General features: G+C 41.9%; 3 protein-coding genes across 5 annotated transcripts; all 3 read left to right on the top strand.

Moving 5' to 3' along the window:
• Window positions 1-444: 444 nt before the first annotated feature.
• On the top strand, window positions 445-4,306 carry LOC109737102 (histidine-containing phosphotransfer protein 1-like). 2 transcript variants are annotated; one of them, XM_073500780.1, is made up of 6 exons: window positions 445-560; window positions 673-1,146; window positions 1,258-1,326; window positions 2,471-2,542; window positions 3,394-3,467; window positions 3,975-4,306. In XM_073500780.1, exons 2-6 carry the CDS (start codon window positions 1,049-1,051, stop codon window positions 4,010-4,012), a joined length of 351 nt encoding a protein of 116 aa, XP_073356881.1. In that variant the 5' UTR covers window positions 445-560; window positions 673-1,048; the 3' UTR covers window positions 4,013-4,306. The 2 variants fall into 2 exon arrangements, with proteins under 2 accessions (XP_073356881.1, XP_040247521.2); XM_040391587.3 differs by having other exon boundaries at window positions 445-1,146.
• A 4,936-nt stretch (window positions 4,307-9,242) lies between these two features.
• On the top strand, window positions 9,243-10,766 carry LOC109737093 (uncharacterized). The gene has a single exon (XM_020296314.4). It carries the CDS (start codon window positions 9,345-9,347, stop codon window positions 10,497-10,499), a length of 1,155 nt encoding a protein of 384 aa, XP_020151903.1. The 5' UTR covers window positions 9,243-9,344; the 3' UTR covers window positions 10,500-10,766.
• A 6,401-nt stretch (window positions 10,767-17,167) lies between these two features.
• Window positions 17,168-21,073, top strand: LOC109737116 (histidine-containing phosphotransfer protein 1-like). 2 transcript variants are annotated; one of them, XM_020296334.3, is made up of 6 exons: window positions 17,168-17,304; window positions 17,416-17,546; window positions 17,658-17,726; window positions 19,457-19,528; window positions 20,254-20,327; window positions 20,780-21,073. In XM_020296334.3, the coding sequence occupies exons 1-6, from the start codon at window positions 17,248-17,250 to the stop codon at window positions 20,803-20,805; spliced, it is 429 nt and encodes a 142-aa protein (XP_020151923.1). In that variant the 5' UTR covers window positions 17,168-17,247; the 3' UTR covers window positions 20,806-21,073. The 2 variants fall into 2 exon arrangements, with proteins under 2 accessions (XP_020151923.1, XP_040247518.1); XM_040391584.2 differs by having other exon boundaries at window positions 20,777-21,073.
• The last annotated feature ends 4,760 nt before the right edge of the window (window positions 21,074-25,833 follow it).

The raw sequence follows: 25,833 nt of genomic DNA, 5'->3' as shown, positions 1-25,833 counted from the left end.
ATATGAGAAGCTGCTAACCTGGCGCTCCGCTCCGTCCTGAAGGAGTGGAGTGTTGCTGAATGAGGCCTAACTATCTGCCAGTGTTTGCCAACCTATATAGCTTTGTTGAGTACTGCTGTCGTTTTCGGTCTCTAGTAACGTAATGTAATAATTACATTACTAAAAAACGGCGCTTAGCTGTAAACAGATGGGTAAAAGTTGGAACATAAGAGGTATCTAGGGATTTTTTTCTGAAAATAAAATGTCTCCAAGGAAACTATGTCTAACCAGTCGAATCAAGTAAGGACGAAAATAATCAAAAGTTGCAGTTTTGAGATGAGAAAGGACGAAAGAGAAAATAAATGAGAGCTATAAAGAGAAGGAAGGGTAGCCGTCCATTGCCATCCAACTCCCCTATATATACGGCACCTACCAACCCCAATCTCCATCCATTCACTCCCTGTCCTCTCCCCGCTTAGCTTTCTTCCTCCTTGGTAGCTCCAGTCTCCTTGCTGTGGGTAGCCATGGCGGCCCCGATGTTGAACCAGCTCAACACCCTCGTGGCCAACATGTTCGCCGCGGTAAGCTATTTACTATTTTGGTGCCGATTATGCGGAATTTATTGAGGTGGATAGGTAACGCGATATTTGTCAGGGAATTTGATTTTTTTTCTGTGTTTATTTGGTGGGCTAGGGTTTGCTGGACGATCAGTTCCAGGAGCTGCAGGAATTGCGGAAGCAAATACCAATTTACTAAAAAAAGAAAAAAGTATCTAATCGAAATCGAAAGATTTTTTTAAAGATTAAACAAAAGGGTTCTCAAATAAAAGCGCTAGTGCCACAACTAGTCCATAAATTGTTAAAGCTTCCATAAAAGCTAGACTAAGCAATAAAGTACCTCGTATTTTACCTTCTGCTTCTGGCTGTCTCGCAATACCTTCTACAGCTTGTCCTGCAGCAGCACCTTGACCAACTCCAGGTCCAATAGAAGCAAGCCCTACGGCCAATTCAGCAGCAATAACAGAAGCAGAAACAATTAGTGGATTCATGGTGAGTAGTTCCTCGTGTCAATGCTCCAGGAAGGGAGCGCCCCAGACTTCATCGACAAGGTTGTCACGCTCTTCTGCGAGGATGGCGAGTGTATCATCGGCGAGATCGCCAAGCTGCTGTACACAAGCTTCCTTTCCTTTGCTCGCCCACCCATGTTGTGTGATCCGACCATTAGTGTAGAGTGGTTGGTTTGATTTTTAGCTTGGGGATATGGTTGCTGTTTTTGCAGGGACAAGCCATGTATGGACTATCACAAGGTGAGCCGTTTTGTGCTTGAACTCAAGGGAAGCAGTGCATGGTGAGCCCTTTTCTTCTTCTTTCATGTCCTCTTTGTATGTGATTGTGCAATAGTATAGGAACTGTGATTGTTTCGGTTCTTCGCGTGCAAATTAGGTGTTTAGCTCGCTGTTCGATACATGGTAAGGTGTCCAATCATCTTGGGGGAGAATTATGGTCTGTTTCATCATTATAGTGTTTTATGTCGTAGATCTGACAAGGATGGTCCATTTCCTGCATTGGTTGGACGACTCAATGAGTATAGATTGATGTTCTTTCGTATTAGTGCCACTTCTGGTCGACATGCGGAGGGCTGAGATCTGTTGGGCATGTTGCAGTGATTTACCATGTAGATCCGACAAAAATTATCCGTTCCGTACACATTGGGCAGCTCAACAAGTAGATCTTCCCATTTATTTGGGGAGAGGTGACATCCATTTGGCCGTTATACTCATTTAGATTTTGATACGATGAACAATTTTGTCATTGTACTGTTTGTGATTTAGATACGACAAACCGATTGACCGTCGTATTGTTCTATGATCTGCATTCGACAAATAGTTTGTCTGTTATATTGTTTTATGATTTATGTCAGACAAACAGTTAGGCTATTGTACTGTTGTGTGATATGCATCTGACAAACCGTTTGGCCATTATACTACTATATTATTTAGATCCGACAAATTGTTTGTCCGTTGTTACCATTTGATGATTTGGATCTGACAAATATGATTTGCTTCCCATAAACCAGACAGCTCAATGAGTATTGTGTAAAGTGGTCCAACCGATTAAGAAAATTCATTCAACCATTGTCATGTTTAATAATTAGATCCGACATCCGACAAAAAAAACATCATATGTTCCACACACATCAAACGGCTCAAAGATAGCACTTCACATCTCCTTTTTAAAGTGGGGCCTCCTATAGTTAATTTATCTTGGATTAGCACTTTCATTACAGAAACTACACATATTTCCTACTGGATTAATGTTTCATATTGCATATGCTCTGGTGAAATAAATTGCTTTGCTTACACCGGGCTTTCATAGTTGCATTTAGTCACTTCTTAACTCAGGTACAGATAATAATAGTGCTGCGATGTTCATTTTCATTCATTAAAGCGATTTTGTGGGTCTTTCTGATTGTATGCTATTGCATATTGCAGTATTGGTGCTCAGAGAGTGAAGAACAGTTGCATTCAGTTCCATCAGTGTTGTCAGGAGAAGAGCAGAGATGGGTTAATACCTTGTATCATTATGTCACACTATTGTATTTTCGATCATTTTGTTACGGAAATCTCATAATGAATGTGATGGCCTAGTGTGCTTTACTCATGTACTGCAACACATTTCCATATTGTTAGTGTTAGTATATTTTGATGCAATTGCACGTTCATTGCCTTTGTAAACTACTCATTTTATTCAGCCTTTATAGACACAGATTTTGGGCGAATCCACTGAGCTTGTTGGGTTAGGAATATAACTGTGCTAGTACAGTTTTCTAGTTAATCATATCCTTCAATAATGTTGTATTAAATGTAGGAACACTATTCCATGAATGTTTAGAAACAAAAATTGAAACGAAAAGCTGGGTTCTCTTTACAACATTGACGGCAATGCCCCAATTATCATAGTGTTTAGAGCTATAAAAGGGAAACTAAGTTTTGTCTTCTTCTCTGAATATTGCACATCTATACAATAAATAAACATATAACTTGTTGATTTTTCAATCTTCCAATTGATGTTACAAGCACCTTTTTACATGTAACATTTCAAAATAAAGGTGTCATTTTTTGTTAGAGTTACCCCTTGTCTCTGTTAGATTATTGTCTATGGACGCAAAGTGTATATCTTGTTAAGCAAGTATGTCCAGGACTCTAGGGTGATATTCATAAGACCACTTAAGCTGTTAAGATAATTCTACCAGAGGAAAAAAAACTATGGAGGCAAATTGTAATGGGATGATCATTTTTAGTAGTTATTAATTATTATCATGTTTCTTTCATGAGCTGCTAATTATTAACATGTTTCTTTTGTGAGCTGCAAATGGGAAGGAGTTTCACATGTTACTGGACTGTTTTCCTTGTAGGTGCCTGAACTCACTGGATTCTGTGAGGAACGATTTCTATGATGTGTGCACCATGTTCAAGCCACATGCTTCAGGTACTACTTTTAAAAAACTTGTCTTAAACTCTTTGTAGCATTACAGTAGTAAAACTGGAATGCGAAGGAGACACTTCTTATCCTAAATTTTGCTTGATATGAAAAACATTGAACCAAACAAATGAAAAGCTTTTTAATGAGATGAATGCAGTATTTGCAGTGCTAAAGTGTTCTCAGAGCCAGAGGTACTAGTTGTCTAAAGTAGTGTTTGGGACTACTGGAAATCTCAGTTGAAAACCTCTGTTGACAGATAACTGGTTTGCATATCTTTTATATATGAATATTAGCTTCATTTAGCTCGAAAGGTCACTATAGTTTTGCATCAACTTATCACATCATTGATATTTGATACACTTCATGTCTTGCTTTATTGTCTGGATGATGGACATCTTTGCAGATACTTTATGTCTAACTGTTTGGGCTGTAGTTAGTAAAACTCATTTTCTTATAGTGTAAGCTTTTCTTAATGGGTTACACAACTAACCTGTTGTTCTGTTTCCAATGCAGCTGGGCCAGCAGGTCCAGGCCTTAGTGCTAAACTGTAGACTTGAATGATAAAGCTGGAGCTGCATGTTCTGATGGTAAACACCTTTGAAGTCGTAGAAGATGCTCAACCTAGCTTATGTAGCCTGGAGTCATTTTCTTATGTGGGGTCTGTAGCTGCCTAGTGGCAAGCTAATCATCTAGTATCCATGTCTTTGTTATTGTCTTGTAGTTTCATTTGGAATTCTCAGTAGTCAAATAATAAATTCAGCTGTTGTTGTTTTGCGGATTATTGGTGTCTTGGTTCTATTCGGTTTGTAGCGCATAGAAATGCAGCTGCAGTGTAATCTTCCTCATCGATCTCTGTATCGAGCGCTTGCATCTGTACTGTGTTAAAAAAGATCCGTGTATCTACTAAGAATGGCAATGGGTAGGGTATGGGGCGGGTAGAGCAATACCTTACCCATACCCATGTAGTCAATGGGTACAAAATTCTATCCATACCCATACCCACGGATATGAAACTCTACCAGTACCCATACCCAGTGGGTAGATCAAATAGTACACAAATAATTCGCAATTTTACATTCATCTATAGCATATTTGACTAAAATTATAAAAAACAGAGTTGGTGATGATGGTGTGTCTGCCATCCTGCAATATAGGCCGGCTGATCTATATCTGATGGATATGAAGGAAACTATTGCAATTTTGCAAAAAGATACCCGCACCCCTCATCACATTTGCAGATAAGGCCTTCTCTTTCATCCTTATCTTCCACAAGATAAACTACTCATATAAATGCATCTTGATGTTCCGTGCAACGCACGGGCATCTTGCTGGTGACTAAAAAACATTAATCTCAACTAAATAGCAGATAGATGAGTACATGACAATTATCTGAAATCAAATTAGGAATTGGTAAAAACTTCAACATAGGTTCATAAGGTCACGACATAACACTAACATAGGTAGAATTGTCAATCATAGATAAAGTTCACATGTCAATATAAATGGGTAGGGTATGGGTATATCCATGGGTAAAAGGCTATACCCGTGCCCTACTCATGACTTAACAGGTAGGGTATGGGTACTAACCGTGGATATAAAATTGCGCCCATACCCTGCCCATGCGGGTACGGTATCCGCGGGTACCCGTACCCATGGGTAAAATTGCCATCCTTAGTATCGACTGTTGTGGTATATTATGGAGAACATATTTTATCTATCTATTTTATTTTATATTATTAGGACGAGGCAAACAAGTCACCATGTTTCGTAGACTAAATAATCTCCTCTGCAGATTATACGGCATATCCAATTATAGTGGATGATGTTTGAAACTATTAAAAATTAGAGACTCGCTTCGGTACACCCCCTACAAACAATAAAAAGGGTAATATGGATTTTTCACACTTTCGTATATATGATGAGTCATCCATCGGTATGTATACGTATAGGCCCGTATGTTTATCTTTTTTTCTTCTATTCACTTAAAGTTTCACTTTTTCTTAAAGTGTAAAAATAATGCAGCCAACTAGGTTAGAACTAGAGACCTCCCGTTAAAGTATACACCAAGCTGACCAACAGGTCACGTTAGTAGTTGTAAGGGCATGTACAATGATGCGATCTTAGGAGTGCCACCTAGGATAAATGATGAGGTGGAGGAGAGAGAACTCATAAGAAAAGGCTTGTCTTCTCCTATTTAAGAGAAGACAAGAGATGATCTCTTAGCACAATATGTCTCACCGCGTTTTTAGGAAAAGCTAGTTATTGAAGATAAGGCTAAGAGATGGCCCATTGTAGACAATTTTGTTTGTCATCTCTAAAATTAGATACCTTGCTCTTCTTGGAAAACTCTATTGATAAGGCCAGAAATTTTAAATGGCTTCTCTCTTGTTTTGAACCTTTCTGGTATGAAAATTAACTTCCACAAGAGTGATCTTCTTACTATCAACATAGATCAAGAAGTGGCTCGGGAGTTTGCACAATTTTTTTGTTGCAAACTAGGTGAGTTTCCAATCAAATATCTGGGGGTGCCTCTGCACTATGATAATCTTAGAAAAGAAGATATTCAACCTATCATTGATAGGATCATTAAAGGTATCTCAGGTTGGCTAGGGAGATACCTTACATATAAAGGCAAAATTATTTTACTCTGCTCTTATATTATCAGCATTCCTGCTTACTTAATGTCTGTGATCAAATTACCTAAATGGGCTATAAATGCTATCAATTCTCAAATGGCACATTTCTTTTGGGGTAACCTGGATAATCAACATAAGTATCATTTAGCTAACTGGGATTTGGTTTCCAGAAAAAAGGAATTTGGGGGCTTAGGTATTCCTAACATCAGCGAGTTTAACATGGCCTTGTTGGCTTCCTGGAGTAAAAGATTTTTTGACACAAACAATGGGGACTGGAAGAAAATTCTTGCTTGTAAATATGATATTAATTCCCCCAATATCCTCTGGTCCAAAAGTGGATCTGGCTCTTCCTTTTGGAAGAGTGTCACCTGGGCTTTCTCAGCTGCGAGAATATTTTACAAATGGCAGTTGGGGGATGGAGAGAGGATCAGTTTCTGGCATGACACCTGGGCTGGGGATTGTTACCTCAAAACACAGTTTTGGAACCTGTTTGAAATCTGTAATCAACCTGATTGTTCGGTTGCCCAGGTTTGGGATGGCATTAACCTGAAGCTAACATTCCGTAGATGTGTAAATATAGACATCTTTGAGCAGTGGACCCAGTTGGTTGATCTTGTTAACAACTTTCAGTTGACAGATAAACCTGACATACCTGTTTGGGCGTTAGAGACTAATGGCAACTACTCGGTGAAATCCTTTTATAAACAAATCAATTTTGGCGGTGTGATATCTCGGACTGCCGGGGGGGGGGGGGGGGGGGGGGGGGGGGGCGCGACTTTGGAAAGTTCTCTTCCCCAGAAAATCCATGTCTTCCTATGGCTTGCCATTTATAACAAAACTCCTTACTAGAGATAACTTGGCCAAAAGAACATATGTAAGTAGTTAATCTGAAGCCAAGAGAGGAATCACCTTCAGCATACCTTCTCTATAGTAAACTCGTGTTGCTCCAGCCAGCTGCCATTCAGATCCGAGACACATGCTGCCGTACCGAGAGTTGAATATCTCGGTGTTAAAGCAACATATGTTCAGATTAACTGCTTCCGGCCTCAACTTTTGGAATCCACATGGAAAAAATGAACTAAGTTCGCATACAAGTATATTTAAAGGGCTACCAAGTGTATTAGTGTTTCTTTGTGTTTTATCACATCCATCTTTACCAACCTACTTACTTAAGCACCTAAGTGTATGTAACTTTGTGGCCCTGCTATTCAGAGAGTTGCAAATTGCAAAGTAGACCAATATAAGTTCTTAGCTAGCTATAAGCAGAAAAACAGGCACCTGACTCTGAGATTGCTGATGGCCATGGTGTACTAGAGAAAACACGAGTTTGAATTTTACATATGCACACATTCGTCCATGGGCATGCAACACGAGTTTGATTTTTTACTGAATACCCACTCCATGTTATAAGTGAGCAGGTGCAAAGCCAGCAAATATAATAAATTTGATAATTCAAGTTAAGAAAAAGGTCACTCGATCTTTATTGCTGCCGGCGATAAGCATCCTTCTTGCAGCTTGACTTAAAGCAACTCTAGTAGATGTACTAAATTCCCTACCTGCAAAACCTAAAATGATTTTGCGGGCGGTTCATGCTCGGCGCAGAACAGATACCGCAAATAGTACCGCAAACTTAAAAACTTAAACTTAAATAGGTTCCTGCTACATAGATCAGTCCGGAACACGCCGGAGTTCATCACACATACAGACAAACTAAACATAAAAACCTAGCTCGACGGAGGGTGTAGGCGAGCTGGTACACCTCCTTCGCCCCCTCAAGGCATTCGCGGCGCCCGCTTCGCCGGCCTCCACCGCCTCCTTCGCGGTGTGGTGCACGATCTCCGCCTTGTGGAGCTTCTTCGTGGTCGGCCACAACTGCTCGTGGAGCTCATTGAAGCGCTGCCATGCATGGTTGCCGCCGCTACGGGAGAGGGCGCTGTGGTTGCGCGCCTGCGCCGAGCACCACAGCTCGGCGGCGGGCCAGCTGGAGCTGATGGCCTCCGCATCGTGCCGGCTGCGTGACCCGCGGTGCCTCCCACGTCTGCGATCTTCTCTCGCAATTGATCTGTGCTTGAGAGGGGAAAAACCAGCCGGAATCGGTCGCCAGAGCTAAGAAGGTAGTGGAGGGGGAGTGGACTGCGGCAGAGGGGGGGGGGGTCTATCCGAGAAGAGAACCCTAAAATGCCCCCCCCCAGTGCATACAGTGGCGGTTTGCGGGCTGCCCGTATATTTTTTAGGGGCAGGTGAAAATATAGCGCTTTTGTTCTGGCCCAAAGCTATGGGTCGGCGGTGGGATACATCAGCTGCTAGAGTTGCTCTTAGCCTCTTCCATGCCGACACTCACATCCAAAATAGACTAAGAGGTTGTTTGAATCTTTGCCCATTGCCAGCGAACGGCACGCCAATTATTTGGCGGACAAATCGGCTGCTTGCGCCTCGCCAACGAATTGGCTACGGATTGCATAGGAAAACTGACTTGGATTCGAGCGAGCCAAATTATCTGACGCGATGCAGTGGATGCGAGCGTGCTGGTTAATGCCAAAATTTTGGATTGGCAGACGGCAACACGGATCCAAACAAGCTCTAAGTAGCCCTGTCATCCAATGAAACAACAGACATAAAACTGACCTCGTAATAAGTACATATAATTTCTTCGACACACTAGTTATAGCAGGAACCTCCCAGTGTGACATGATGAGAGCACGAAGTTAATCACTACTAGTTTGTACTCCCAATGTGATCTATTGAAGAATACGCCATGCATGTTTAGCTAGGAGAGCTAAATTAAGAAGTTCAAAATCAGCCCAAATGTGTCGCCATTGTTCTTCTAATCTCAGCCGGCGCCCTTGTCTCCTTCTTTGTTGTCATCTTCAGTTTTGATATGAACATTTCAATGAACTCGTGAGTGGCCGAAGGACTTTGAAAAACATCTTTGTGTATCATTTTCCTCCGCGTCCATCATATGCCCCATAAGTGACCGAAAGCTTAACAAATGCCTCGTGTGATAATGAATCAATCATCGGGAACATCCGCTGCTCGGCACTTGGTTGAGTTGTTTTCCTGGGGTGGTTCCTTTTTTTAGGGCATTTGAGCGGATCCAAATGTGTCTCTTTAGCCTAACTCAGCCCAGCCCAGCCAGGCCCATCCAAGGCTCCTCAACGGTGGACCAGACACCTCAGCACCAACGCAAATCCTCACCACTCTCTCCGTCTCGCACCATCCCCTCGCCGCCGGCGGCGCCGCCGCCGCCATGCTCCGGCTCCGTCGCGGCGTCCTCACCCAGGTCCTCTCGTCTCTCTCCGCCTCTCCCGTATCCCCTCTCCACCGCCTCATCTCCGCCGCCGCGCCCGCCATCTCCCCAAACCCTAGCTTCCCCGTGGAGGAGTACCTCGTCTCCACCTGCGGCCTCACCCGACCACAGGCCCTCAAGGCCTCCGCCAAGCTCTCCCACCTCAAGTCCCCCGCCAATCCCGACGCCGTGCTCGCCTTCCTCGCCGGCCTCGGCCTCTCTGACGCCGATGTCGCCGCCCTCGTCGCCAAGGACCCGCAGTTCCTCTGCGCCAGCGTGGAGAGAACCCTGGCGCCCGTCGTCGCCGGGCTCTCTGGCCTCGGCTTATCGCGTTCCGACATCGCGCGCCTCGCCTCGCTCTCCCGGTACAGATTCCGCTGTAGATCCATCGTCTCCAAGCTGCAGTACTACATGCCTCTCTTTGGGCCCTTTGAGAATCTCCTCCGAGCCCTCAAGAGGAACTTCTACCTTCACTCGGCTGACCTCGATGATGTGGTCAAGCCCAACGTCGCGTTGCTGCAGGAGTGCGGGCTAGGTGCTTGTGATATTGTCAAGCTATGCATCAGTCAACCATGGCTTCTCACCGCCAACCTGGAGCGTGTCCAGGCGATGGTGGAATGCGCTGAAAACATAGGTGTGCCCCGTGCTTCTGGGATGTTCAGGCACGCGCTGCATGCTGTTGCATTTCTCAGCGAGGACAAGATCGCAGCCAGGGTGAAGTACTTGAAGAACACCTTCAGGTGGACGGATGCTGAGGTAGGCATGGCTGTTTCTAAGTCTCCAATGGTGCTGACGAGGTCCAAGGAGTCGCTGCAGCGCAGGTCTGACTTCCTCATCTCCGAGGTGGGCTTGGAACCGGTGTACATTGCTCAACGGTCGGAAATAATCGGTCACAGCCTAGAGGGCCGGCTCAGGCCCCGGTACTATGCTGTGAAGTTTCTCAAGGAAAATGGATTGCTCAAGCGTGACCCAAACTACAGTACCGTTTTCAAGGTGAGTGAGAAGGCATTCAGGAAGAAGTTCATATTCCCTCACAAGGAGGCTGCACTGGACCTGGCAGAAGACTATGATGCCGCTTGCAAGGGGGAACTGCCGACTAATTTCAGATTCACATGAGCCAAGAAAGGACCATGATGTAATTGTCTGCTGGTTGTCCGCTGTTGTATGTCTGTTAGATGCTGGGTTGGTCGTTGCTAACTTGTGATGGAATTGATAATTTGATCCCTGAATACTGGTATGCAATGCTATCACTCAGCAGAGAAGAAACCATTGATTGGCTATGAACTTCTCATGCTCATTCATGTTTTAAACACACTTATTGGAACAAAGTAAGTGTGAGATCAGGCCATTCTGCAGTGCATTAAAATTTCAGTTTTCAAGTTAGTTGCTGGTGCATTGAGACAATGAGCCACAGTAAGGTCTCCTTCATGTGGGTGGTGCATTCCTAATATTCTACTACTGATTTTGCAATTCATAGTGGATAATTGGAGGATCAATCTGATGTCCGTCCCAAATTTAGGTAAATAGTCTTCTTGGTACGGTCAATTCACCTGGCTTTAGCTTAATCTGCTTTTCAGTTATGGTTTGATATACAAATCATTTTGGTTTGCTCATATGCAGATTCATAGTGATCCGTCTTTGTTTCAACTAATGAAATACTCCCTCCGTCCCATAATGTAAGACGTTTTTTGACACTAGTTACATTATGGGACGGAGGGAGTAGATACGTATTCATCCAACTATGGAAAGTGTTTGGAAGTGAGTTCTCCTCTAGTTGGATCAGAGGTAACCATTTCAAGCCATTGGTCATATTGGAAACACCTACTGGGCTGTAGGATGAATTTTGGGGGGCTCACGCATGTACAGATTATCTGCTAAAGAGAGATGGCATAACTAAACATCGAGCTCTCACTTGGAGGAGGGTTGGCAACTTGGGATAATTTAAGTTTAAGCAACTAAACTTAGGTTTCTCTCTTCATTTTTATGCTGGTAATGTTATTGATACAATGGAGAAGCACTTGCCACTAGTAACTTTACTGACACAAAGAAGCACTAATTTTGTATTGTGTGTTTGTGGATTTTCATGCTCTGCATCATGGCCATAAATTATGTATTTATTGTGGATAGCTTTAGTTTTTTTTAGTTTATTATTATGTTTTGGTCCCGTGGTTAATTCTTTGTGCCAAGCACCATCAGGAGGTTCACTAGCAGCTAGTTGGTGTTTCTTCCTTCTTTGTACATCTTTAGTTTTGCTAAAACTCAGTGGTTAGGTTATTGCTTTGGTCGGTGTGATTGTGAATATAGGCACCAAACAGTTGGTATCATGTACATCCATGCTCTGAATTCATGGTCTGAATATCTGCAGAGGCTGCAGGTTCTTAATTACTTCCCCCTAGTATCTTGTTTATTTGAAATGCTGTGCATAATGTTCTAGCCTTCTGGGGCAGATTACTTCCAACTCGCCACATATTCTGCACTTGAATTAGTTTTTGCCACCTTGGGTGTTCATCTGGAGAAGCTATCATTGAAGTTCAGTGACGGATAGTAAAATTTGTTATGTGTCTTGAACCATGTTTGATCTAAAAACACAAGGAATTCCAGTACTTTCTTTAACCTCCAAAGTAACTGCGGAAGCGTGCTAGAATTAGTTTAACTTTTAATTATCAAGCAGATAGGTTGTAGTTGTAATGGTCTGTTTTTTGTAACAAAGTAAGCATTTCAGAGCTGGCCGTACTTCAACCTATCATACATCAAGGTTTGCTACGTGTCATTTTGCCGTGTTGTTAATGCTCTACTTATTTTCCTTGTCAATGCAGGGTTATGGAAAGGCTCCCGGGGGTAAAAATTGATTTTGTTGGAGAAGGACCTTAAAGATGCATATTGTTCAACTGCCAACTATTTGTTGTTTTCAGTAAGACACAACCCTGTTGAAGTCTTGCAGTGATTTTTCGTCCTAGGTTTCATTAAGATTTTGTCGCTTTGTTGGCAATGATAAAGGATATTGTGTCGCAGTTCATGCAGTAAATCTATGTCATACACTTGTGTGTTTATATGTTTCATCAGGTTTGTCTGATCTATGATGATATGGAAGCCCAACTGTACCATTGACCTTGACTTGTTCTGCCCAGCGTAAATGATAAAACAGTCCCCCTTATAAGTTGTGATTGTTTGGATTGCTAGCAGATTCCTCTTTTAGCATTTTCAAATCTCTCATCATTCCTGTGCGTGTATTTAATTCTGTAACTAAAATGGTAGGATGCACAAGTTAACTAAAATGGCAGGACTTACTGGTAATGATGAAATACCTCTGATGACCATGTGTGCTTAGGGGATGGGAGTCGAGTTCGCTCACAAGAGATGGGCCATCATCCTTTCTAGAAAGACTTACCTCTGGATATGAACCTTATTCCACCGGATTTGTGATCAAAGTTTTTATATTCCAGTCCTGAAAAGCTCATTTTTGTATCAATCGAAATAGCTGTAAACCCATAATATTTTTCATGTCAGCTTGGCTAAAAGAGGCCGACTTGCTACAGCTTCCAATTGCCTCCTCTCTCAACTCCGCAGTTCATTGGAATCTAATTGTACTTCATTTGTGTCAGTGTTTTAATTTTGCTCCTGATGTGCATATCTTTTTTAGAAATCTTAGCAACCTTTCTGGTAGGGGTATTATCATTTCTAATGTTAATGTTTCTCGGAGAAAGTTAGTGTCGTACTGACCTTCAATCATCAGAGTTTGATGTAAAAATCGACTGCATTTAGAATTTTATCATAGCAGTGGGCTAATTCATTAAAGGAAAGCAGTGAAGCAAGTTAAATCGTAACTTCATACATGCTTAATACCGTAAACTTGAAGCATGTGCCTGTTGCATCCTGATGGATACATTATACATTAAGAATTTGTATGACATGACATTCACCAATGCAGTCACATGAAAATGTGGCTCAAACTATTGATGGATGCCCCCCCGCTCTTTTACATGTACCCTTGTCTGTTACTTAATAACTCTGTACTTATGTGTATCAATCTGACTATTGTTTTTCTTCATTTCTTCTTTCGTAGAGAATTGGAGCGTGTCCTTGCAGCCATTGCATATCAATGCAGTCGAAATATAGTAGGCAATCAAGATGCATTTTAGTGTATGTTTTTTTCTTCTGATATCTGGAATATAGAGATTAGATTTTCAGTACCCGGGTGTCTAGGCACCCGGTTATCACCACCGTCCATTCAGGAAACAGCTGCTCGGGATCTGGACCTGACCCTGCACCACTGGTTGTATTAGCAGGTCTAGGATTTCTTTAAGCGGTGGAGACTACAAATATTTTACACGACACTGGGCCTATTCTCGTACTGCGACGGAATGCATGAGCGGGACAGCGGAACATGCATCGATGTTACTATACCTCTTTTCTATCTCCTCTCTCTCATGGCCTCTCTCTTCTGGCATTTATCACTGTCACACACGTCTCACAAAACGAAAACACTCCTGACCTTTCTCCTCTCTCTCCTTTCACAACCTGTCTCCTCCCCCAACTCCCGTCACTCTCTCATGAAAAAAGTTATTTTCTCTCTCAGCCTCTCTCTCCGCTCCTGCCATTCCTCTCTCTCACACGGGCTCACTGAAAGAAAAGCCCCTCTCTCTCCTCACCTTTCTCCTCTCTCTCCAGTCAAAAGAAGAACAAAGAAAAATATACTAGAATAGAGGAGATTGACATGACGTGATGAGTGAAAGAGTTGACGAAACAGCTCGCCTTTGCCACAGTAGCCTGTGCAGACAAGCTGGTCGGAAACAGTGGCCATGAGCCTACGGTGTACCTAGAACCCAGTTAACTAATGTCTGACTCATGCTGCAAATGAGCTGGTCCTTGTCAGACCGACGCACAGATCTCAGCGGGAATCGACGAACCGATAAGTGGGTGTCGGGAGTCCCGGGAGCTACCAGACATTTTCGCTGGAATATATGTTCAAATTATAGTATCTGGAATATATGTTCAGATTATAGTAACTGAAATATATGTTAGCTGCAATTTGCTAAAGGGTGATATGCTTATGATCTTATGGATGGAAGCCCTAGAGTTCAATTGCCAGGACTTTCGCAAGGTTAGTGTACTGTAGGCGCAGATCCTTATTTAATTTACTATATAAGTTGACATTTTTCTGTGGTCTACATTTTGCGGATTGGAGAGTTAGGATCAGCTGGCCCCGAGTGCAAAGAACTTCAAGAAACAACAGAGAGTTGTTGATGGATAATTCAGCCTGCTTGCTTCTCTGTTTGCCAATTGTTTGGAGCTACGAGGGTAACTATTTACTGTATTGTGGTAGATTTCTTTTGCTCTGATAAACTAATCAATTTTAACTGATTTCAGTGTGCTAAATCTCTAAATGCAAAAACTGTATCACTGGAAATGTTGCCATTTAGAGGTGGTGCTGGAAGGATCAGTGGCGAAGCCAACATAGAGAAGGAGGCGATTGTTATCGCAGCTGAGGGAAGCAAAAGCACGTGGAGGGGCATTCCTCAGCCTACTGGTACATGTCATTCTTCCAGCAAGCGGCGTCAGTTCCAAAATGAAGATTTGCTTAATTGTGAAAGGATGTTTTGTCTCAAAGTCTATATGGTCCAAGATATACAATCATTTCTCATATTACCTCCGTCCCAAAAAGCTTGTCTTAGATTTGTATTAATTTTGAGTCTAAGCTATCTTCCTCTGGTTTGCATCAATCAAGGGTTATATGTAGTTCCTCTTTATGCCCAGCCCGGCAAGGTAGCGGGTATATATGGAAGAAGCTATGTTGTTAATTTGTTATATCGTAATTTAAGACCACCAAATGGTTAGAATATTAACCCTCGGTTAGCATGGTATCCAATATGCCTAGATTGATATAAATTCTTGCCTAGATTAATATAAGTTGTTACATTCACAGGCTATCTAAATGCAAACAGAGTTAGGCATTAACAGATGCAAGCTGGCTCTTCCAGATGGCATCTAATCTGTTTTCAGTGGTGTAAAAATATATCTTCACAACAATATTGAGCTTGTTCTGCAGAATGTAGTCCTTAAAAAAAATTGAAGCCAGAGATGTGATACTGGACAGTCTGAATTATCGGCTGTCTAAATTTTTTCTGTCCTGAGAATAGATTGCAAACTGTACCCGCATAGTTAACATTTTTTGTGCACATTATGTTTTGCTTCCATGGTTTGTAGGCTTATGAACTACTACTGTCTTCATTTAGGCATGGATGCGGTTCACAACTTAGTAGTTTATTTTGTTCAAAATATCGGCTGATAAATCAGGTAAGTGGCTGATTAATCCCTACTCGGTGGGTCATCGAGTAGCCGATTAACTGATTTATCGGCTGATTAACTGCCGTTCGCCTATTAATCCCTACTTGCCATCCGACCAAATAGTTACCAGCTAATGATTTCCTTAAAATTGTTTTATTTTCTATCTGTTAGCATCAAAGATGACAGCGAAATTATATCTTACTTATTTTTCTGTGTGAAATTCAGTCAATTCATATATGGTAGTTGATTGATTGATTTGCTGTATTGCTCAAGAGCTTTAGATAGTGGTCCATTTATTCATAGTTAATCATGTAGTTGAGCTATTAAGAATTTATTTAGGAACTTACTTGGAAGACATTTCGTGTCACAGGCCACTGGTTGTCTTGAAAAATCATCCTCCCTCTGTATTAGCAATCTCTTAAATATGCGGGATTTTTTGAATCTGCGGGCATGCTCCAGGAACTCCTCATGACAAGTAAGCACCCCTTTGGCTAGGTACTGGTTCTCTTATGCATTGAAGGTTATGTCCTTATTTTGTCAGACTTTGGTATATAATCGGGAGCACTTGGTGCCGTACGAGACAAACTCTTTGTAGTCCAATTTTATCTGGAGAGATTTTCATTTCTTTCTGCCTCAGATCACTGTCAAGAAGAATTGAAAGACATGGTTCAGAGCAATGATCACATGACAAGATTGCACCATCGATGTAGTTTACGAATTTTGCCATTGCTCTTGTATGCTCCCACACGCTGTAGCAAGACATAACAGGGGACCCCTAAATTCATTAACCTTTCCTCTCCAATATATGGACGTAGTACATTCTTCACGAGATAATTAAAAAACTGGTGCTGTTGTATGCAATGCAAAGACCAGGCAGATGACCCCGATGCGAAATCCAAAGCTCTGCTATTCGGTCGTTGCATCCAGACAAAACCAACAAGGCTCTCTGGTCTTTGCTCCAACATCCACAGTTGGACCAGAGCATTATTAAGAGCTTGTTTGGAATCCCTCCGCTCTGCAACTCCGCTCTGGAGCGGAGCGGCATGTAGTTGTAATATGGGGAGCTGCTAACCTGGCGCTCCGCTCCGTCCTGAAGGAGTGGAGTGTTGCTGAATGAGGCCTAACTATCTGCCAGTGTTTGCCAACCTATATAGCTTTGTTGAGTACTGCTGTCGCTTTCGGTCTCTAGTAATGTAATGTAATAATTACATTACTAAAAAACAACGCTTAGCTGTAAACAGATGGGTAAAAGCTGGAACATAAGAGGTATCTAGTGATTTTTTTTCTGCAAATAAAAGTTCTCCAAGGATACTATGTCTAACCAGTCGAATCAAGTAAGGACGAAAATAATCAAAAGTTGCAGTTTTCAGATGAGAAAGGACGAAAGAGAAAATAAATGAGAGCTATAAAGAGAAGGAAGGGTAGCCGTCCATTGCCATCTACGGCCGCGGACTTGCAATCCAACTCCCCTATATATACGGTACCTACCAACCCCAATCTCCATCCATTCACTCCCTGTCCCCTCCTTGCTTAGCTTTCTTCCTCCTTGGTAGCTCTAGTCTCCTTGTTGTGGGTAGCCATGGCGGCCCCGATGTTGAACCAGTTCAATACCCTCGTGGCCAACATGTTCGCTGCGGTAAGCTATTTACTATTTTGATTCCAATTATGTGGAATTTATTGAGGTGGATAGGTAACGCGATATTTGTCGGGGAATTTGATTTTTTTGTGTCTTTATTTGGTGGGCTAGGGTTTGCTGGACGATCAGTTCCAGGAGCTGCAGATGCTCCAGGAAGGAAGCGCCCCAGACTTCATCGACAAGGTTGTCACGCTCTTCTGCGAGGATGGCGAGCGTATCATCGGCGAGATCGCCAAGCTGCTGTACATAAGCTTCCTTTCCTTTGCTCGCCCACCCATGTTGTGTGATCCGAACATTAGTGTAGAGTGGTTGGTTTGATTTTTAGCTTGGGGATATGGTTGCTGTTTTTGCAGGGACAAGCCCTGTGTGGACTATTACAAGGTGAGCCGTTTTGTGCTTGAACTCAAGGGAAGCAGTGCATGGTGAGCTCTTTTCTTCTTCTTTCATGTCCTCTTTGTATGTGATTGTGCAATAGTATAGGAACTGTGATTGTTTCGGTTCTTCGCGTGAAAATTAGGTGTTTAGCTCGCTGTTCGATACACGATAAGGCGTCCAATCATCTTGGGGGAGAATTATGGTCTGTTTCATCATTATAGTGTTTTATGTCGTAGATCTGACAAGGATGGTCCATTTCATGCATTGGTTGGACGACTCAATGAGTATAGATTGATGTTCTTTCGTATTAGTGCCACTTCTGGTCGACATGCGGAGGGCTGAGATCTGTTGGGCATGTTGCAGTGATTTACCATGTAGATCCGACAAAAATTATCCGTTCCGTACACATTGGCCAACTCAACAAGTAGATCTTCCCATTTATTTGGGGAGAGGTGACATCCATTTGGCCGTTATACTCATTTAGATTTTGATATGACGAACAATTTTGTCGTCGTACTGTTTGTGATTTAGATACGAAAAACCGATTGGCCGTTGTATTGTTCTATGATCTGCATTCGACAAATAGTTTGTCTGCTATATTGTTTTATGATTTAGGTCAGACAAACAGTTAGGCCATTGTACTATTGTGTGATATGCATCCGACAAACTGTTTGGCAATTATACTATATTATTTAGATCCGACAAATTGTTTGTCCGTTGTTACCATTTGATGATTTGGATCTGACAAATATGATCTGCTTCCCATAAACCAGACAGCTCAATGAGTACAGTGTAAAGTGGTCCAACCGATTAAGAAAATCCATTCAGCCATTGTCATGTTTAATAATTAGATCCGACATCCGACAAAAAAAGCATCATATGTTCCACACACATCAAACGGCTCAAAGATAGCACTTCACATCTCCTTTTTAAAGTCGGGCCTCCTATAGTTAATTTGGGAGGATTACCATATTGTATTTTATGGTCACAACGTTCCATGACATAGATCGGAGAAACATGTCTGTTCAGCCATTGTCATGTTTAATAATTTAGATCTATCAATATGTTCCGCACACATCAAGCAGCTCAAAGAGTAGCACTTCACATCGTGGGTCTCTTATAATTAATTTGGTGAGGATTATCATACGCTCTTTTATCGTCACAACATTCCGTGACATAGATCGGAGAAACATGTTCCACTGCATTCACATTACTTGGATGGTTCTGTACACTCGAGTTATCTTACATATTCAGGTCAACTGATCCCATTCGAACTAGTTGATAGTTTTGCAAGTTTAGTCCTTTGTGTGATTATTAATATACATTGGTAGTATTATCCTTAGAAACTAATATTATTATGCCCAAATTGTTCCCTTGCCTAATCAAGTTAAGTCCGTGTGTGTTTTGGGTCTATACATGTGGTTCTTATGGAATTAGAGGATGTAATCCAATGAGTCGTTACCACTTTACATGTAAAATATCTAGCTTATTCAAAGTCATTTATCTTGGATTAGCACTTTCATTACAGAAACTACACATATTCCCTACTGGATTAATGTTTCATATTGCATATATGCTCTGGTGAAATAAATTGCTTTGCTTACACCGGGCTTTCATAGTTGTATTTAGTTGACTTCTTAAGTCAGGTACAGATGATAATAGTGCTACATCTATTCGCTTAGGATTGTGAAGTGAAGAGATAGAACTGCGATGTTCATTTTCATTCATTAAAGCGATTTTGTGGGTCTTTCTGATTGTATGCTATTGCATATTGCAGTATTGGTGCTCAGAGAGTGAAGAACAGTTGCATTCAGTTCCATCAGTGTTGTCAGGAGAAGAGCAGAGATGGGTCAGTACCTTGTATCATTATGTCACACTATTGTATTTTCGATCATTTTGTTACTCAAATCTCATACTGACTGCGATGGCCTAGTGGCTTTACTCATCTACTGCAACACATTTCCATATTATTAGTGTTAGTATATTTCGATGCAATTGCATGTTCATTGCCTTTGTAAACTACTCATTTTACTCAGCCTTTATAGACACAGATTTTGGGCGACTCCACTGAGCTTGTTGGGTTAGGAATATAACTGCGCTAGCACAATTTTCTAGTTAATCATATCCTTTAATAATGTTGTATTAAATGTAGGAACACTATTCCATGAATGTTTAGAAACAAAAATTGAAACGAAAAGCTGGGTTCTCTTTTTGCAGCATTGACGGCAATGCCCTAATTATCATAGCGTTTAGAGCTATAAAAGGGAAGCTAGGATTTGTCTTCTTCTCTGGATATTGTCTCTGTTAGATTATTGTCTATGGACGCAAGTGTATATCTTGTTAAGCAAGTAAGTCAAGGACTCTGGGGTGATATTCATAAGACCTCTTAAACTGTTAAGATAATTCTACCGGAGAAAAAAAACCTATGGAGGCAAATTGTAATGGGATGAGAATTTTTAGTAGTTATTAATTATTATCATGTTTCTTTCATGAGCTGCTAATTATTTATAAGTTTCTTTTGTGAGCTGCAAATGGGAAGGAGTTTCACAGGTTACTGTACTGTTTTCCTTGTAGGTGCCTGAACTCACTGGATTCTGTGAGGAATGATTTCTATGATGTGTGCAGCATGTTCAATCCACATGCTTCAGGTACTACTTTTAAAAAACTCGTCTTAAACTCTTTGTAGCATTACAGTCGTAAAACTGGAATGCCAAGGAGACACTTCTTATCCTAAAGTTTGCTTGATATGAAAAACATTGAACCGAACAAATGAAAAACTTGTTAATGAGATGAATGCAGTATTTGCAGTGCTAAAATGAGTTGTCTAGAGTAGTGTTTGGGACTACTGTTGATAGATAACTGGTTTTGCATATATTTTATATATGAATATTAGCTTCAATGTAGCTCGAAAGGTCACTATAGTTTTGCATCAACTTATCCCATCATTGATATTTGATACACTTCATGTCGTGCTTTATTGTCTGGATGATGGACATCTTTGGAAATACTCTGTGTTTAACTGTTTGGGCTGTAGTTCTTAGTAAAACTCATTTTCTTATAGTGCAAGCTTTTCTTAATGGGTTACGCAACTAACCAGCAGGTCCAAGCCTTCATCCTAAACTGTAGACTTGAGCGATAAAGCTGGAACTGCATGTTTCTGATGGTACAACACCTTTGAAGTCGTGGAACCATGCTCAACCTAGCTTATATAGCTTGGAGTCATTTGCTTATGTGGGGTCTGTAGCTGCCTAGCGGCAAGCTAATCATCTACCAGTATCGATGTCTTTGTTATTGTTCGCACTTTCATTTGGAATTCTCAGTGGTCAAATTAAAAATTCAGCTGTGGTTGTTCTGTGGATTATTGGTGGTTAATCTGGTGCCTTATTTCTCGTCAGTTTGTTGCTCGTAGAAATGCAGCTGCAATATAATCTTTGTGCCTTGTTGATCGGTGTATCGACTGTGGAGGTATATTGTGGAGAACGTATTTTATCTATCTATTTTATTTTATATCATTAAGACGAGGCAAACAAGTCACCACATTTTGTAAACTAAATAATCTCCTCTGCTAATTTTTGTGCACATTATGTTTTGCTTGCATGGTTTGTAGGCTTTTGAACTACTCCTGTCTTCGTTTAGGCATGGATGTGGTTCGCAACTCAGTACTTTATTTCGTTGTTCAAAAATATTGGCTGATAAATCAGTTAAGTGGCTGATTATCCCTACTCGGTGGGTCACTGAGTAGCTTATCAACTGATTTATCGGCCGATTAACTGCCATTCCCTATTAATCCCCTATTCGCCAGCCGACCAACAGCTAATGATTTCCTTAATATTTTCTTATTTGCTATCTGTTAGCATACAAGATGACAACGAAATTATATCTTAATTCTTTTTCTCTGCGAAATTCAGTCTATTCATATATGGTAGTTGATTGATTGATTTGCTGTATTTTTAGGATAGTAAAACCTATCCTAATCTGAGCCCTCTCACACACTCTTCATTTCTGGTCGTTTGTTGTCGTGATTAGGCCTTTCTCGGTCGTTAGAGTTGTTTATTTCCACCTTCATCACATGTTAAATTTTCTGGCCCAACTATCTTAAGGGGCTGCCCGTTGCAGAAGAAAATTTGGGGACCCTGCGGTAAACTGGGCCTTTTCCAGCCCATTTAGTTAACGGACCGGCGGTCCACAAGGAGTCCATGTAGGTTGCACATCTCTTCTGAGGAGAAAAGGCCGCGAGGCGATGTGGGTTCCGCTTGGAAGACCTAGGCACCCTGCCCCACTTGATTCCTCTCATCTCGCTGCACACCAATTGTCGACTTGCTAGCCAGGCCACCACCGTTGTGCTCACTACAAACTGTGTGCTTCTATGACGAAAATCCTTATGACAGAACAAAAAACGCCGCATAAGATCATTCTCTGTGACGGAAAGACAGTCACCAGCGGATTTCCTCTCGGGGCAGCGCCCTCGACAACTTTGGTGACGTTCTCTGATTTTCGGCAACACATTTGATCGTCATTAGGCATGTGCATATTCACTGATGATTTTTAGTGTCATAGAAAATGTTGGGCGAGTTAGAAAAAGGATTAAAAAAATTACACGATGGGGTTCACAACGTACTACCTGCTTTTCTGCCATGGAAGAAAACATATCGGAATCAAATTTTTAGGGGCCATAACTTGAGATGTTCATACCCAAATCCATTGTTTTTTGGATGTTGTTTCTGCATGCACAACGGAGTAGTTTCTGGATGCTATTTTGTGAGTCCTGATACTGTTTTACCAGGAGATTCGTAACTCTGGAAAATCTGAAAGCAAAATATGGTACTTCCAAAACTTGAAGTACAAGCTTGCGTCAGAACCAGGGCCGGCCCTAGGCCTAGGCAAAGAGTGCGACTGCCTAGGGCCCAGCCACGGGAGGGGCCCATTACTTATATTCTTATGTTCTGTGTAGATACTACAGAGCCAGCCGTTGATACCTTTTCTCTAAAAAAAAACGCACGGACGCTTCGTTCTTTCTTCTTTCTTCCCCTACTTTCATCCCCCACATGGATTACCACAAGTCTCAAAGAAGGCAGGGGCCCAACGATGCTAATTTAATGATTTTTCTAGGTGTATCACCACCTTAATCTCTCTCTTTGTTATCAAATGGATTTGTTCGGTTGCACACTTGCACTAGGGCCTCAGAATTGCTAGGGCCGGCCCTGGTCAGAACATTCATTTCTGGGGAGCTGCCATGTGCCCACACACTCCCTATACATGCCCCAAGAAACTACATCGCTTAATGAATAGGTTAGTATAGAAATTGATAGGAAAAACTATGTATAAATGACATGAATATAACATGTAAGATACAAAAACCATAGAAACATTTAGTATGTATCTCACCCCCCCTCTTTATAGTATGGAGTTCTTGTTGACTTGATAAATCACGTAAATCGACCTTTAGTTGTCTCCTTCTCTTATCATGAGTGCTTCTCAAAAAATGTGCTAAACATTGTGAAGAACTCATGCACATGGTTATATTAGTAATCATGTTATCATTAACATCAAAATCAACTTGGGGGATGTACATGTCCTTCCAGTTGTGTTTAAATTTTGTCATGTAATTATGTAACAAAGTAATTGTATGGGTGGGCCGGCTTGCATATTATGATTGAATGTGTTAACGAATACGGGAAACTAACAACTCGGTCACTGAGCAATGATAGTCAACCCTAGATATATGGAACCTCATTCAATTCCATATAGGAAAATTGGCTATTACTCACGCTACATCCATACATGCAAGATCAATTGGTTTTCCATTATGCACTACTGGAATCAGATAATTTGCTGTCAGCCAGTTCTTTGCCGTCGCGGCAAAGACCTTCTTTGTCGTCGGCTCATGAAAAACAGACGGCAAACTGCGCCTTCGCCGTCAGCCAGTTCTTTGTCGTCGGCTAGCAGATGGCAAACTAGCTCTTGCCGCTAGCCAGTTCTGGCAAAGTTGCCGTCAGCTAGTGGACGGCAAACAATATTCTATCTAATGGCGCTGACGCGCCCGCCGATTGACTATCACACCAGAACAGTCTGTTCAGATGGCCAGCTTCATCGACCAAGTACCTAAAGAAAAAATCTGAATCTCGCTCTTACCTCACCACAATGTGACTGATCACCGTTTGAGCATCCCCGGAAGCAATTGATTCGTGCTTGTTAGCATGGCAGAAATTGTAAATGTCCCTCATAATGCATCCAACCTCATCATATCCACCGTATTGCATGCACATAATATCCATAATATGGTGTTTTCTGATCCCAGATTTTTCCATATCTGCAATGTCCGCTTTCTGCTCATCGCTAATTCTTCTGTGTGAACGCAAAAGACACGACAGATCCCGTGGGGCTAGGGGATGGTTGTGTTCATCGATGAAATCCTTCACAAACCACTGACCTGTTTCCTCCTGTCTTGCAATCACCAATTTAGCTTTACACCCTACACGAGTTATACTCCGTGGCCTTCTCTTTCTATCTTCCATCTTCCTCTTCATGTGCTTCTCTTCACGAACCCCTTCACGACTGCACATAAATTTCCTTAAAATTATATGGCAGTTGGATCCGTCCCACTCGACATAGCTTCTCCGGACACTAAAACCTTTCTCAAGACCATATTTGTTATAGAATCTATAACCTTCATCCTCACTATTAAACATCTTGTTGGCAATATGATATTACTCCATCATTGACTCATGACTTACATCCGCCATGTCTTCCTGCATCACAATTCAGATGAATAAAAATCTGAAAGGACAAACAAAAATGCAAGCAAAACCCAGTACGAAATCTTGCGTGGAATTTTAAACTTTGCTCCTTGTACATGTTATGGCAAGCGATCATAAACGTCCATAAACTGGGTCCCCCATAAACTAGTGAAGTGACCATGGATGATGAAAAATTCTAAATTGAATTGCATGCACTAGGGAAACCTAAATCGATGATGACTAAACAAATCTAAGTAGGAAGTGCAAGCTATGAATCAAAGTAAGTTGAGATTCGGGCGATTCATACCTTAGGATGCAAGTCCAGAAGCGATGGGATCGGCGGGGGGCTTTCTCCTATAGCGTCGCCGCTGACACTGCCGCCGCAGATGTCACACCTTATTCTTCTTCCTGCCGCCGGGATGTACATGATGTTTTTTTCTTCTTTCGGGAAACAAGACGAAACATGGCAGCTATGGCTTTGCTGTGCTATACATGATTCTGAAGTCTCTGTTAGTTGATGACGCCCTGAAGCTTCAGCAACAAGTATGGCCTGACAATGCATTAGTTTTATTCAGGGAAGCCCCTACTTTTCTCTTTTTTGCATTTTGCAAGTTAAGTAATCCTTCTAGTATTGTACTATAGCCACTAGTAGGAAAAGGGGCTTTTACCCCGGTTTGTAAGGGCCTTTTGTCCCGGTTTTCGAACCGGGACTAAAGGGTCGTTACTAAAGCCCTAACCCTTTAGTCCCGGTTCTTACACGAACCGGGACAGAAGGTCCTCCACGTGGCCGCTGCTGCCAGCCCAGGCAGGGGGGCCTTTGGTCCCGGTTGGTGCCAACAACCGGGACTAATAGGCAGGGCCTTTTGTCCCGGTTGGTGCCACCAACCGGGACCAATAGGCATCCACGCGTCAGCATTTCAGGGGCTGGGGTTTTTGTTTTTTTTGAAAGGGGGGGGGGTTGGGGGGTTTTGGGGGGTTAATTTAGGTGTTTCATATATTGTGTTAGCTAGCTAATTAATAGAGAGAAGTGTCCTCTCTTATCTCCGTGCTTGGTCGACGCTACGTACTATATACGTATGGAGAGGACTAGACACGCTAGCTAGTAATCAAATGAAGGAAACAGAAGATCGTCATGAACATATGCATACAGAGAGAAGTGATATCGACCACCTCTCCTTCTCCGAGAGATTGGTCGAACAACAAGTTCTCGTATATCTATCCGACACTACCGGCTACATATATACAATAATTATCTCTTACAATACAATCTCCTAATTAAATTGTAAAAACACAGGGTCCACATAGTATTCTCCGTTTTCAGCGATCACGTGGTCAAGGAAGAATGCCGCCAATTTCTCTTGAATTGCTCGCATACGATCTGGTGCTAGGAGTTCATCCCGCTTCCGAAACATCTAAT

This window comes from Aegilops tauschii, chromosome 6 (assembly GCF_002575655.3).
Source record: "Aegilops tauschii subsp. strangulata cultivar AL8/78 chromosome 6, Aet v6.0, whole genome shotgun sequence".
NCBI lineage: Eukaryota > Viridiplantae > Streptophyta > Magnoliopsida > Poales > Poaceae > Aegilops > Aegilops tauschii.
The sequence above is the reverse complement of the archived record's forward strand: the minus strand, read 5'-3'. Positions and strand labels throughout refer to the sequence as shown.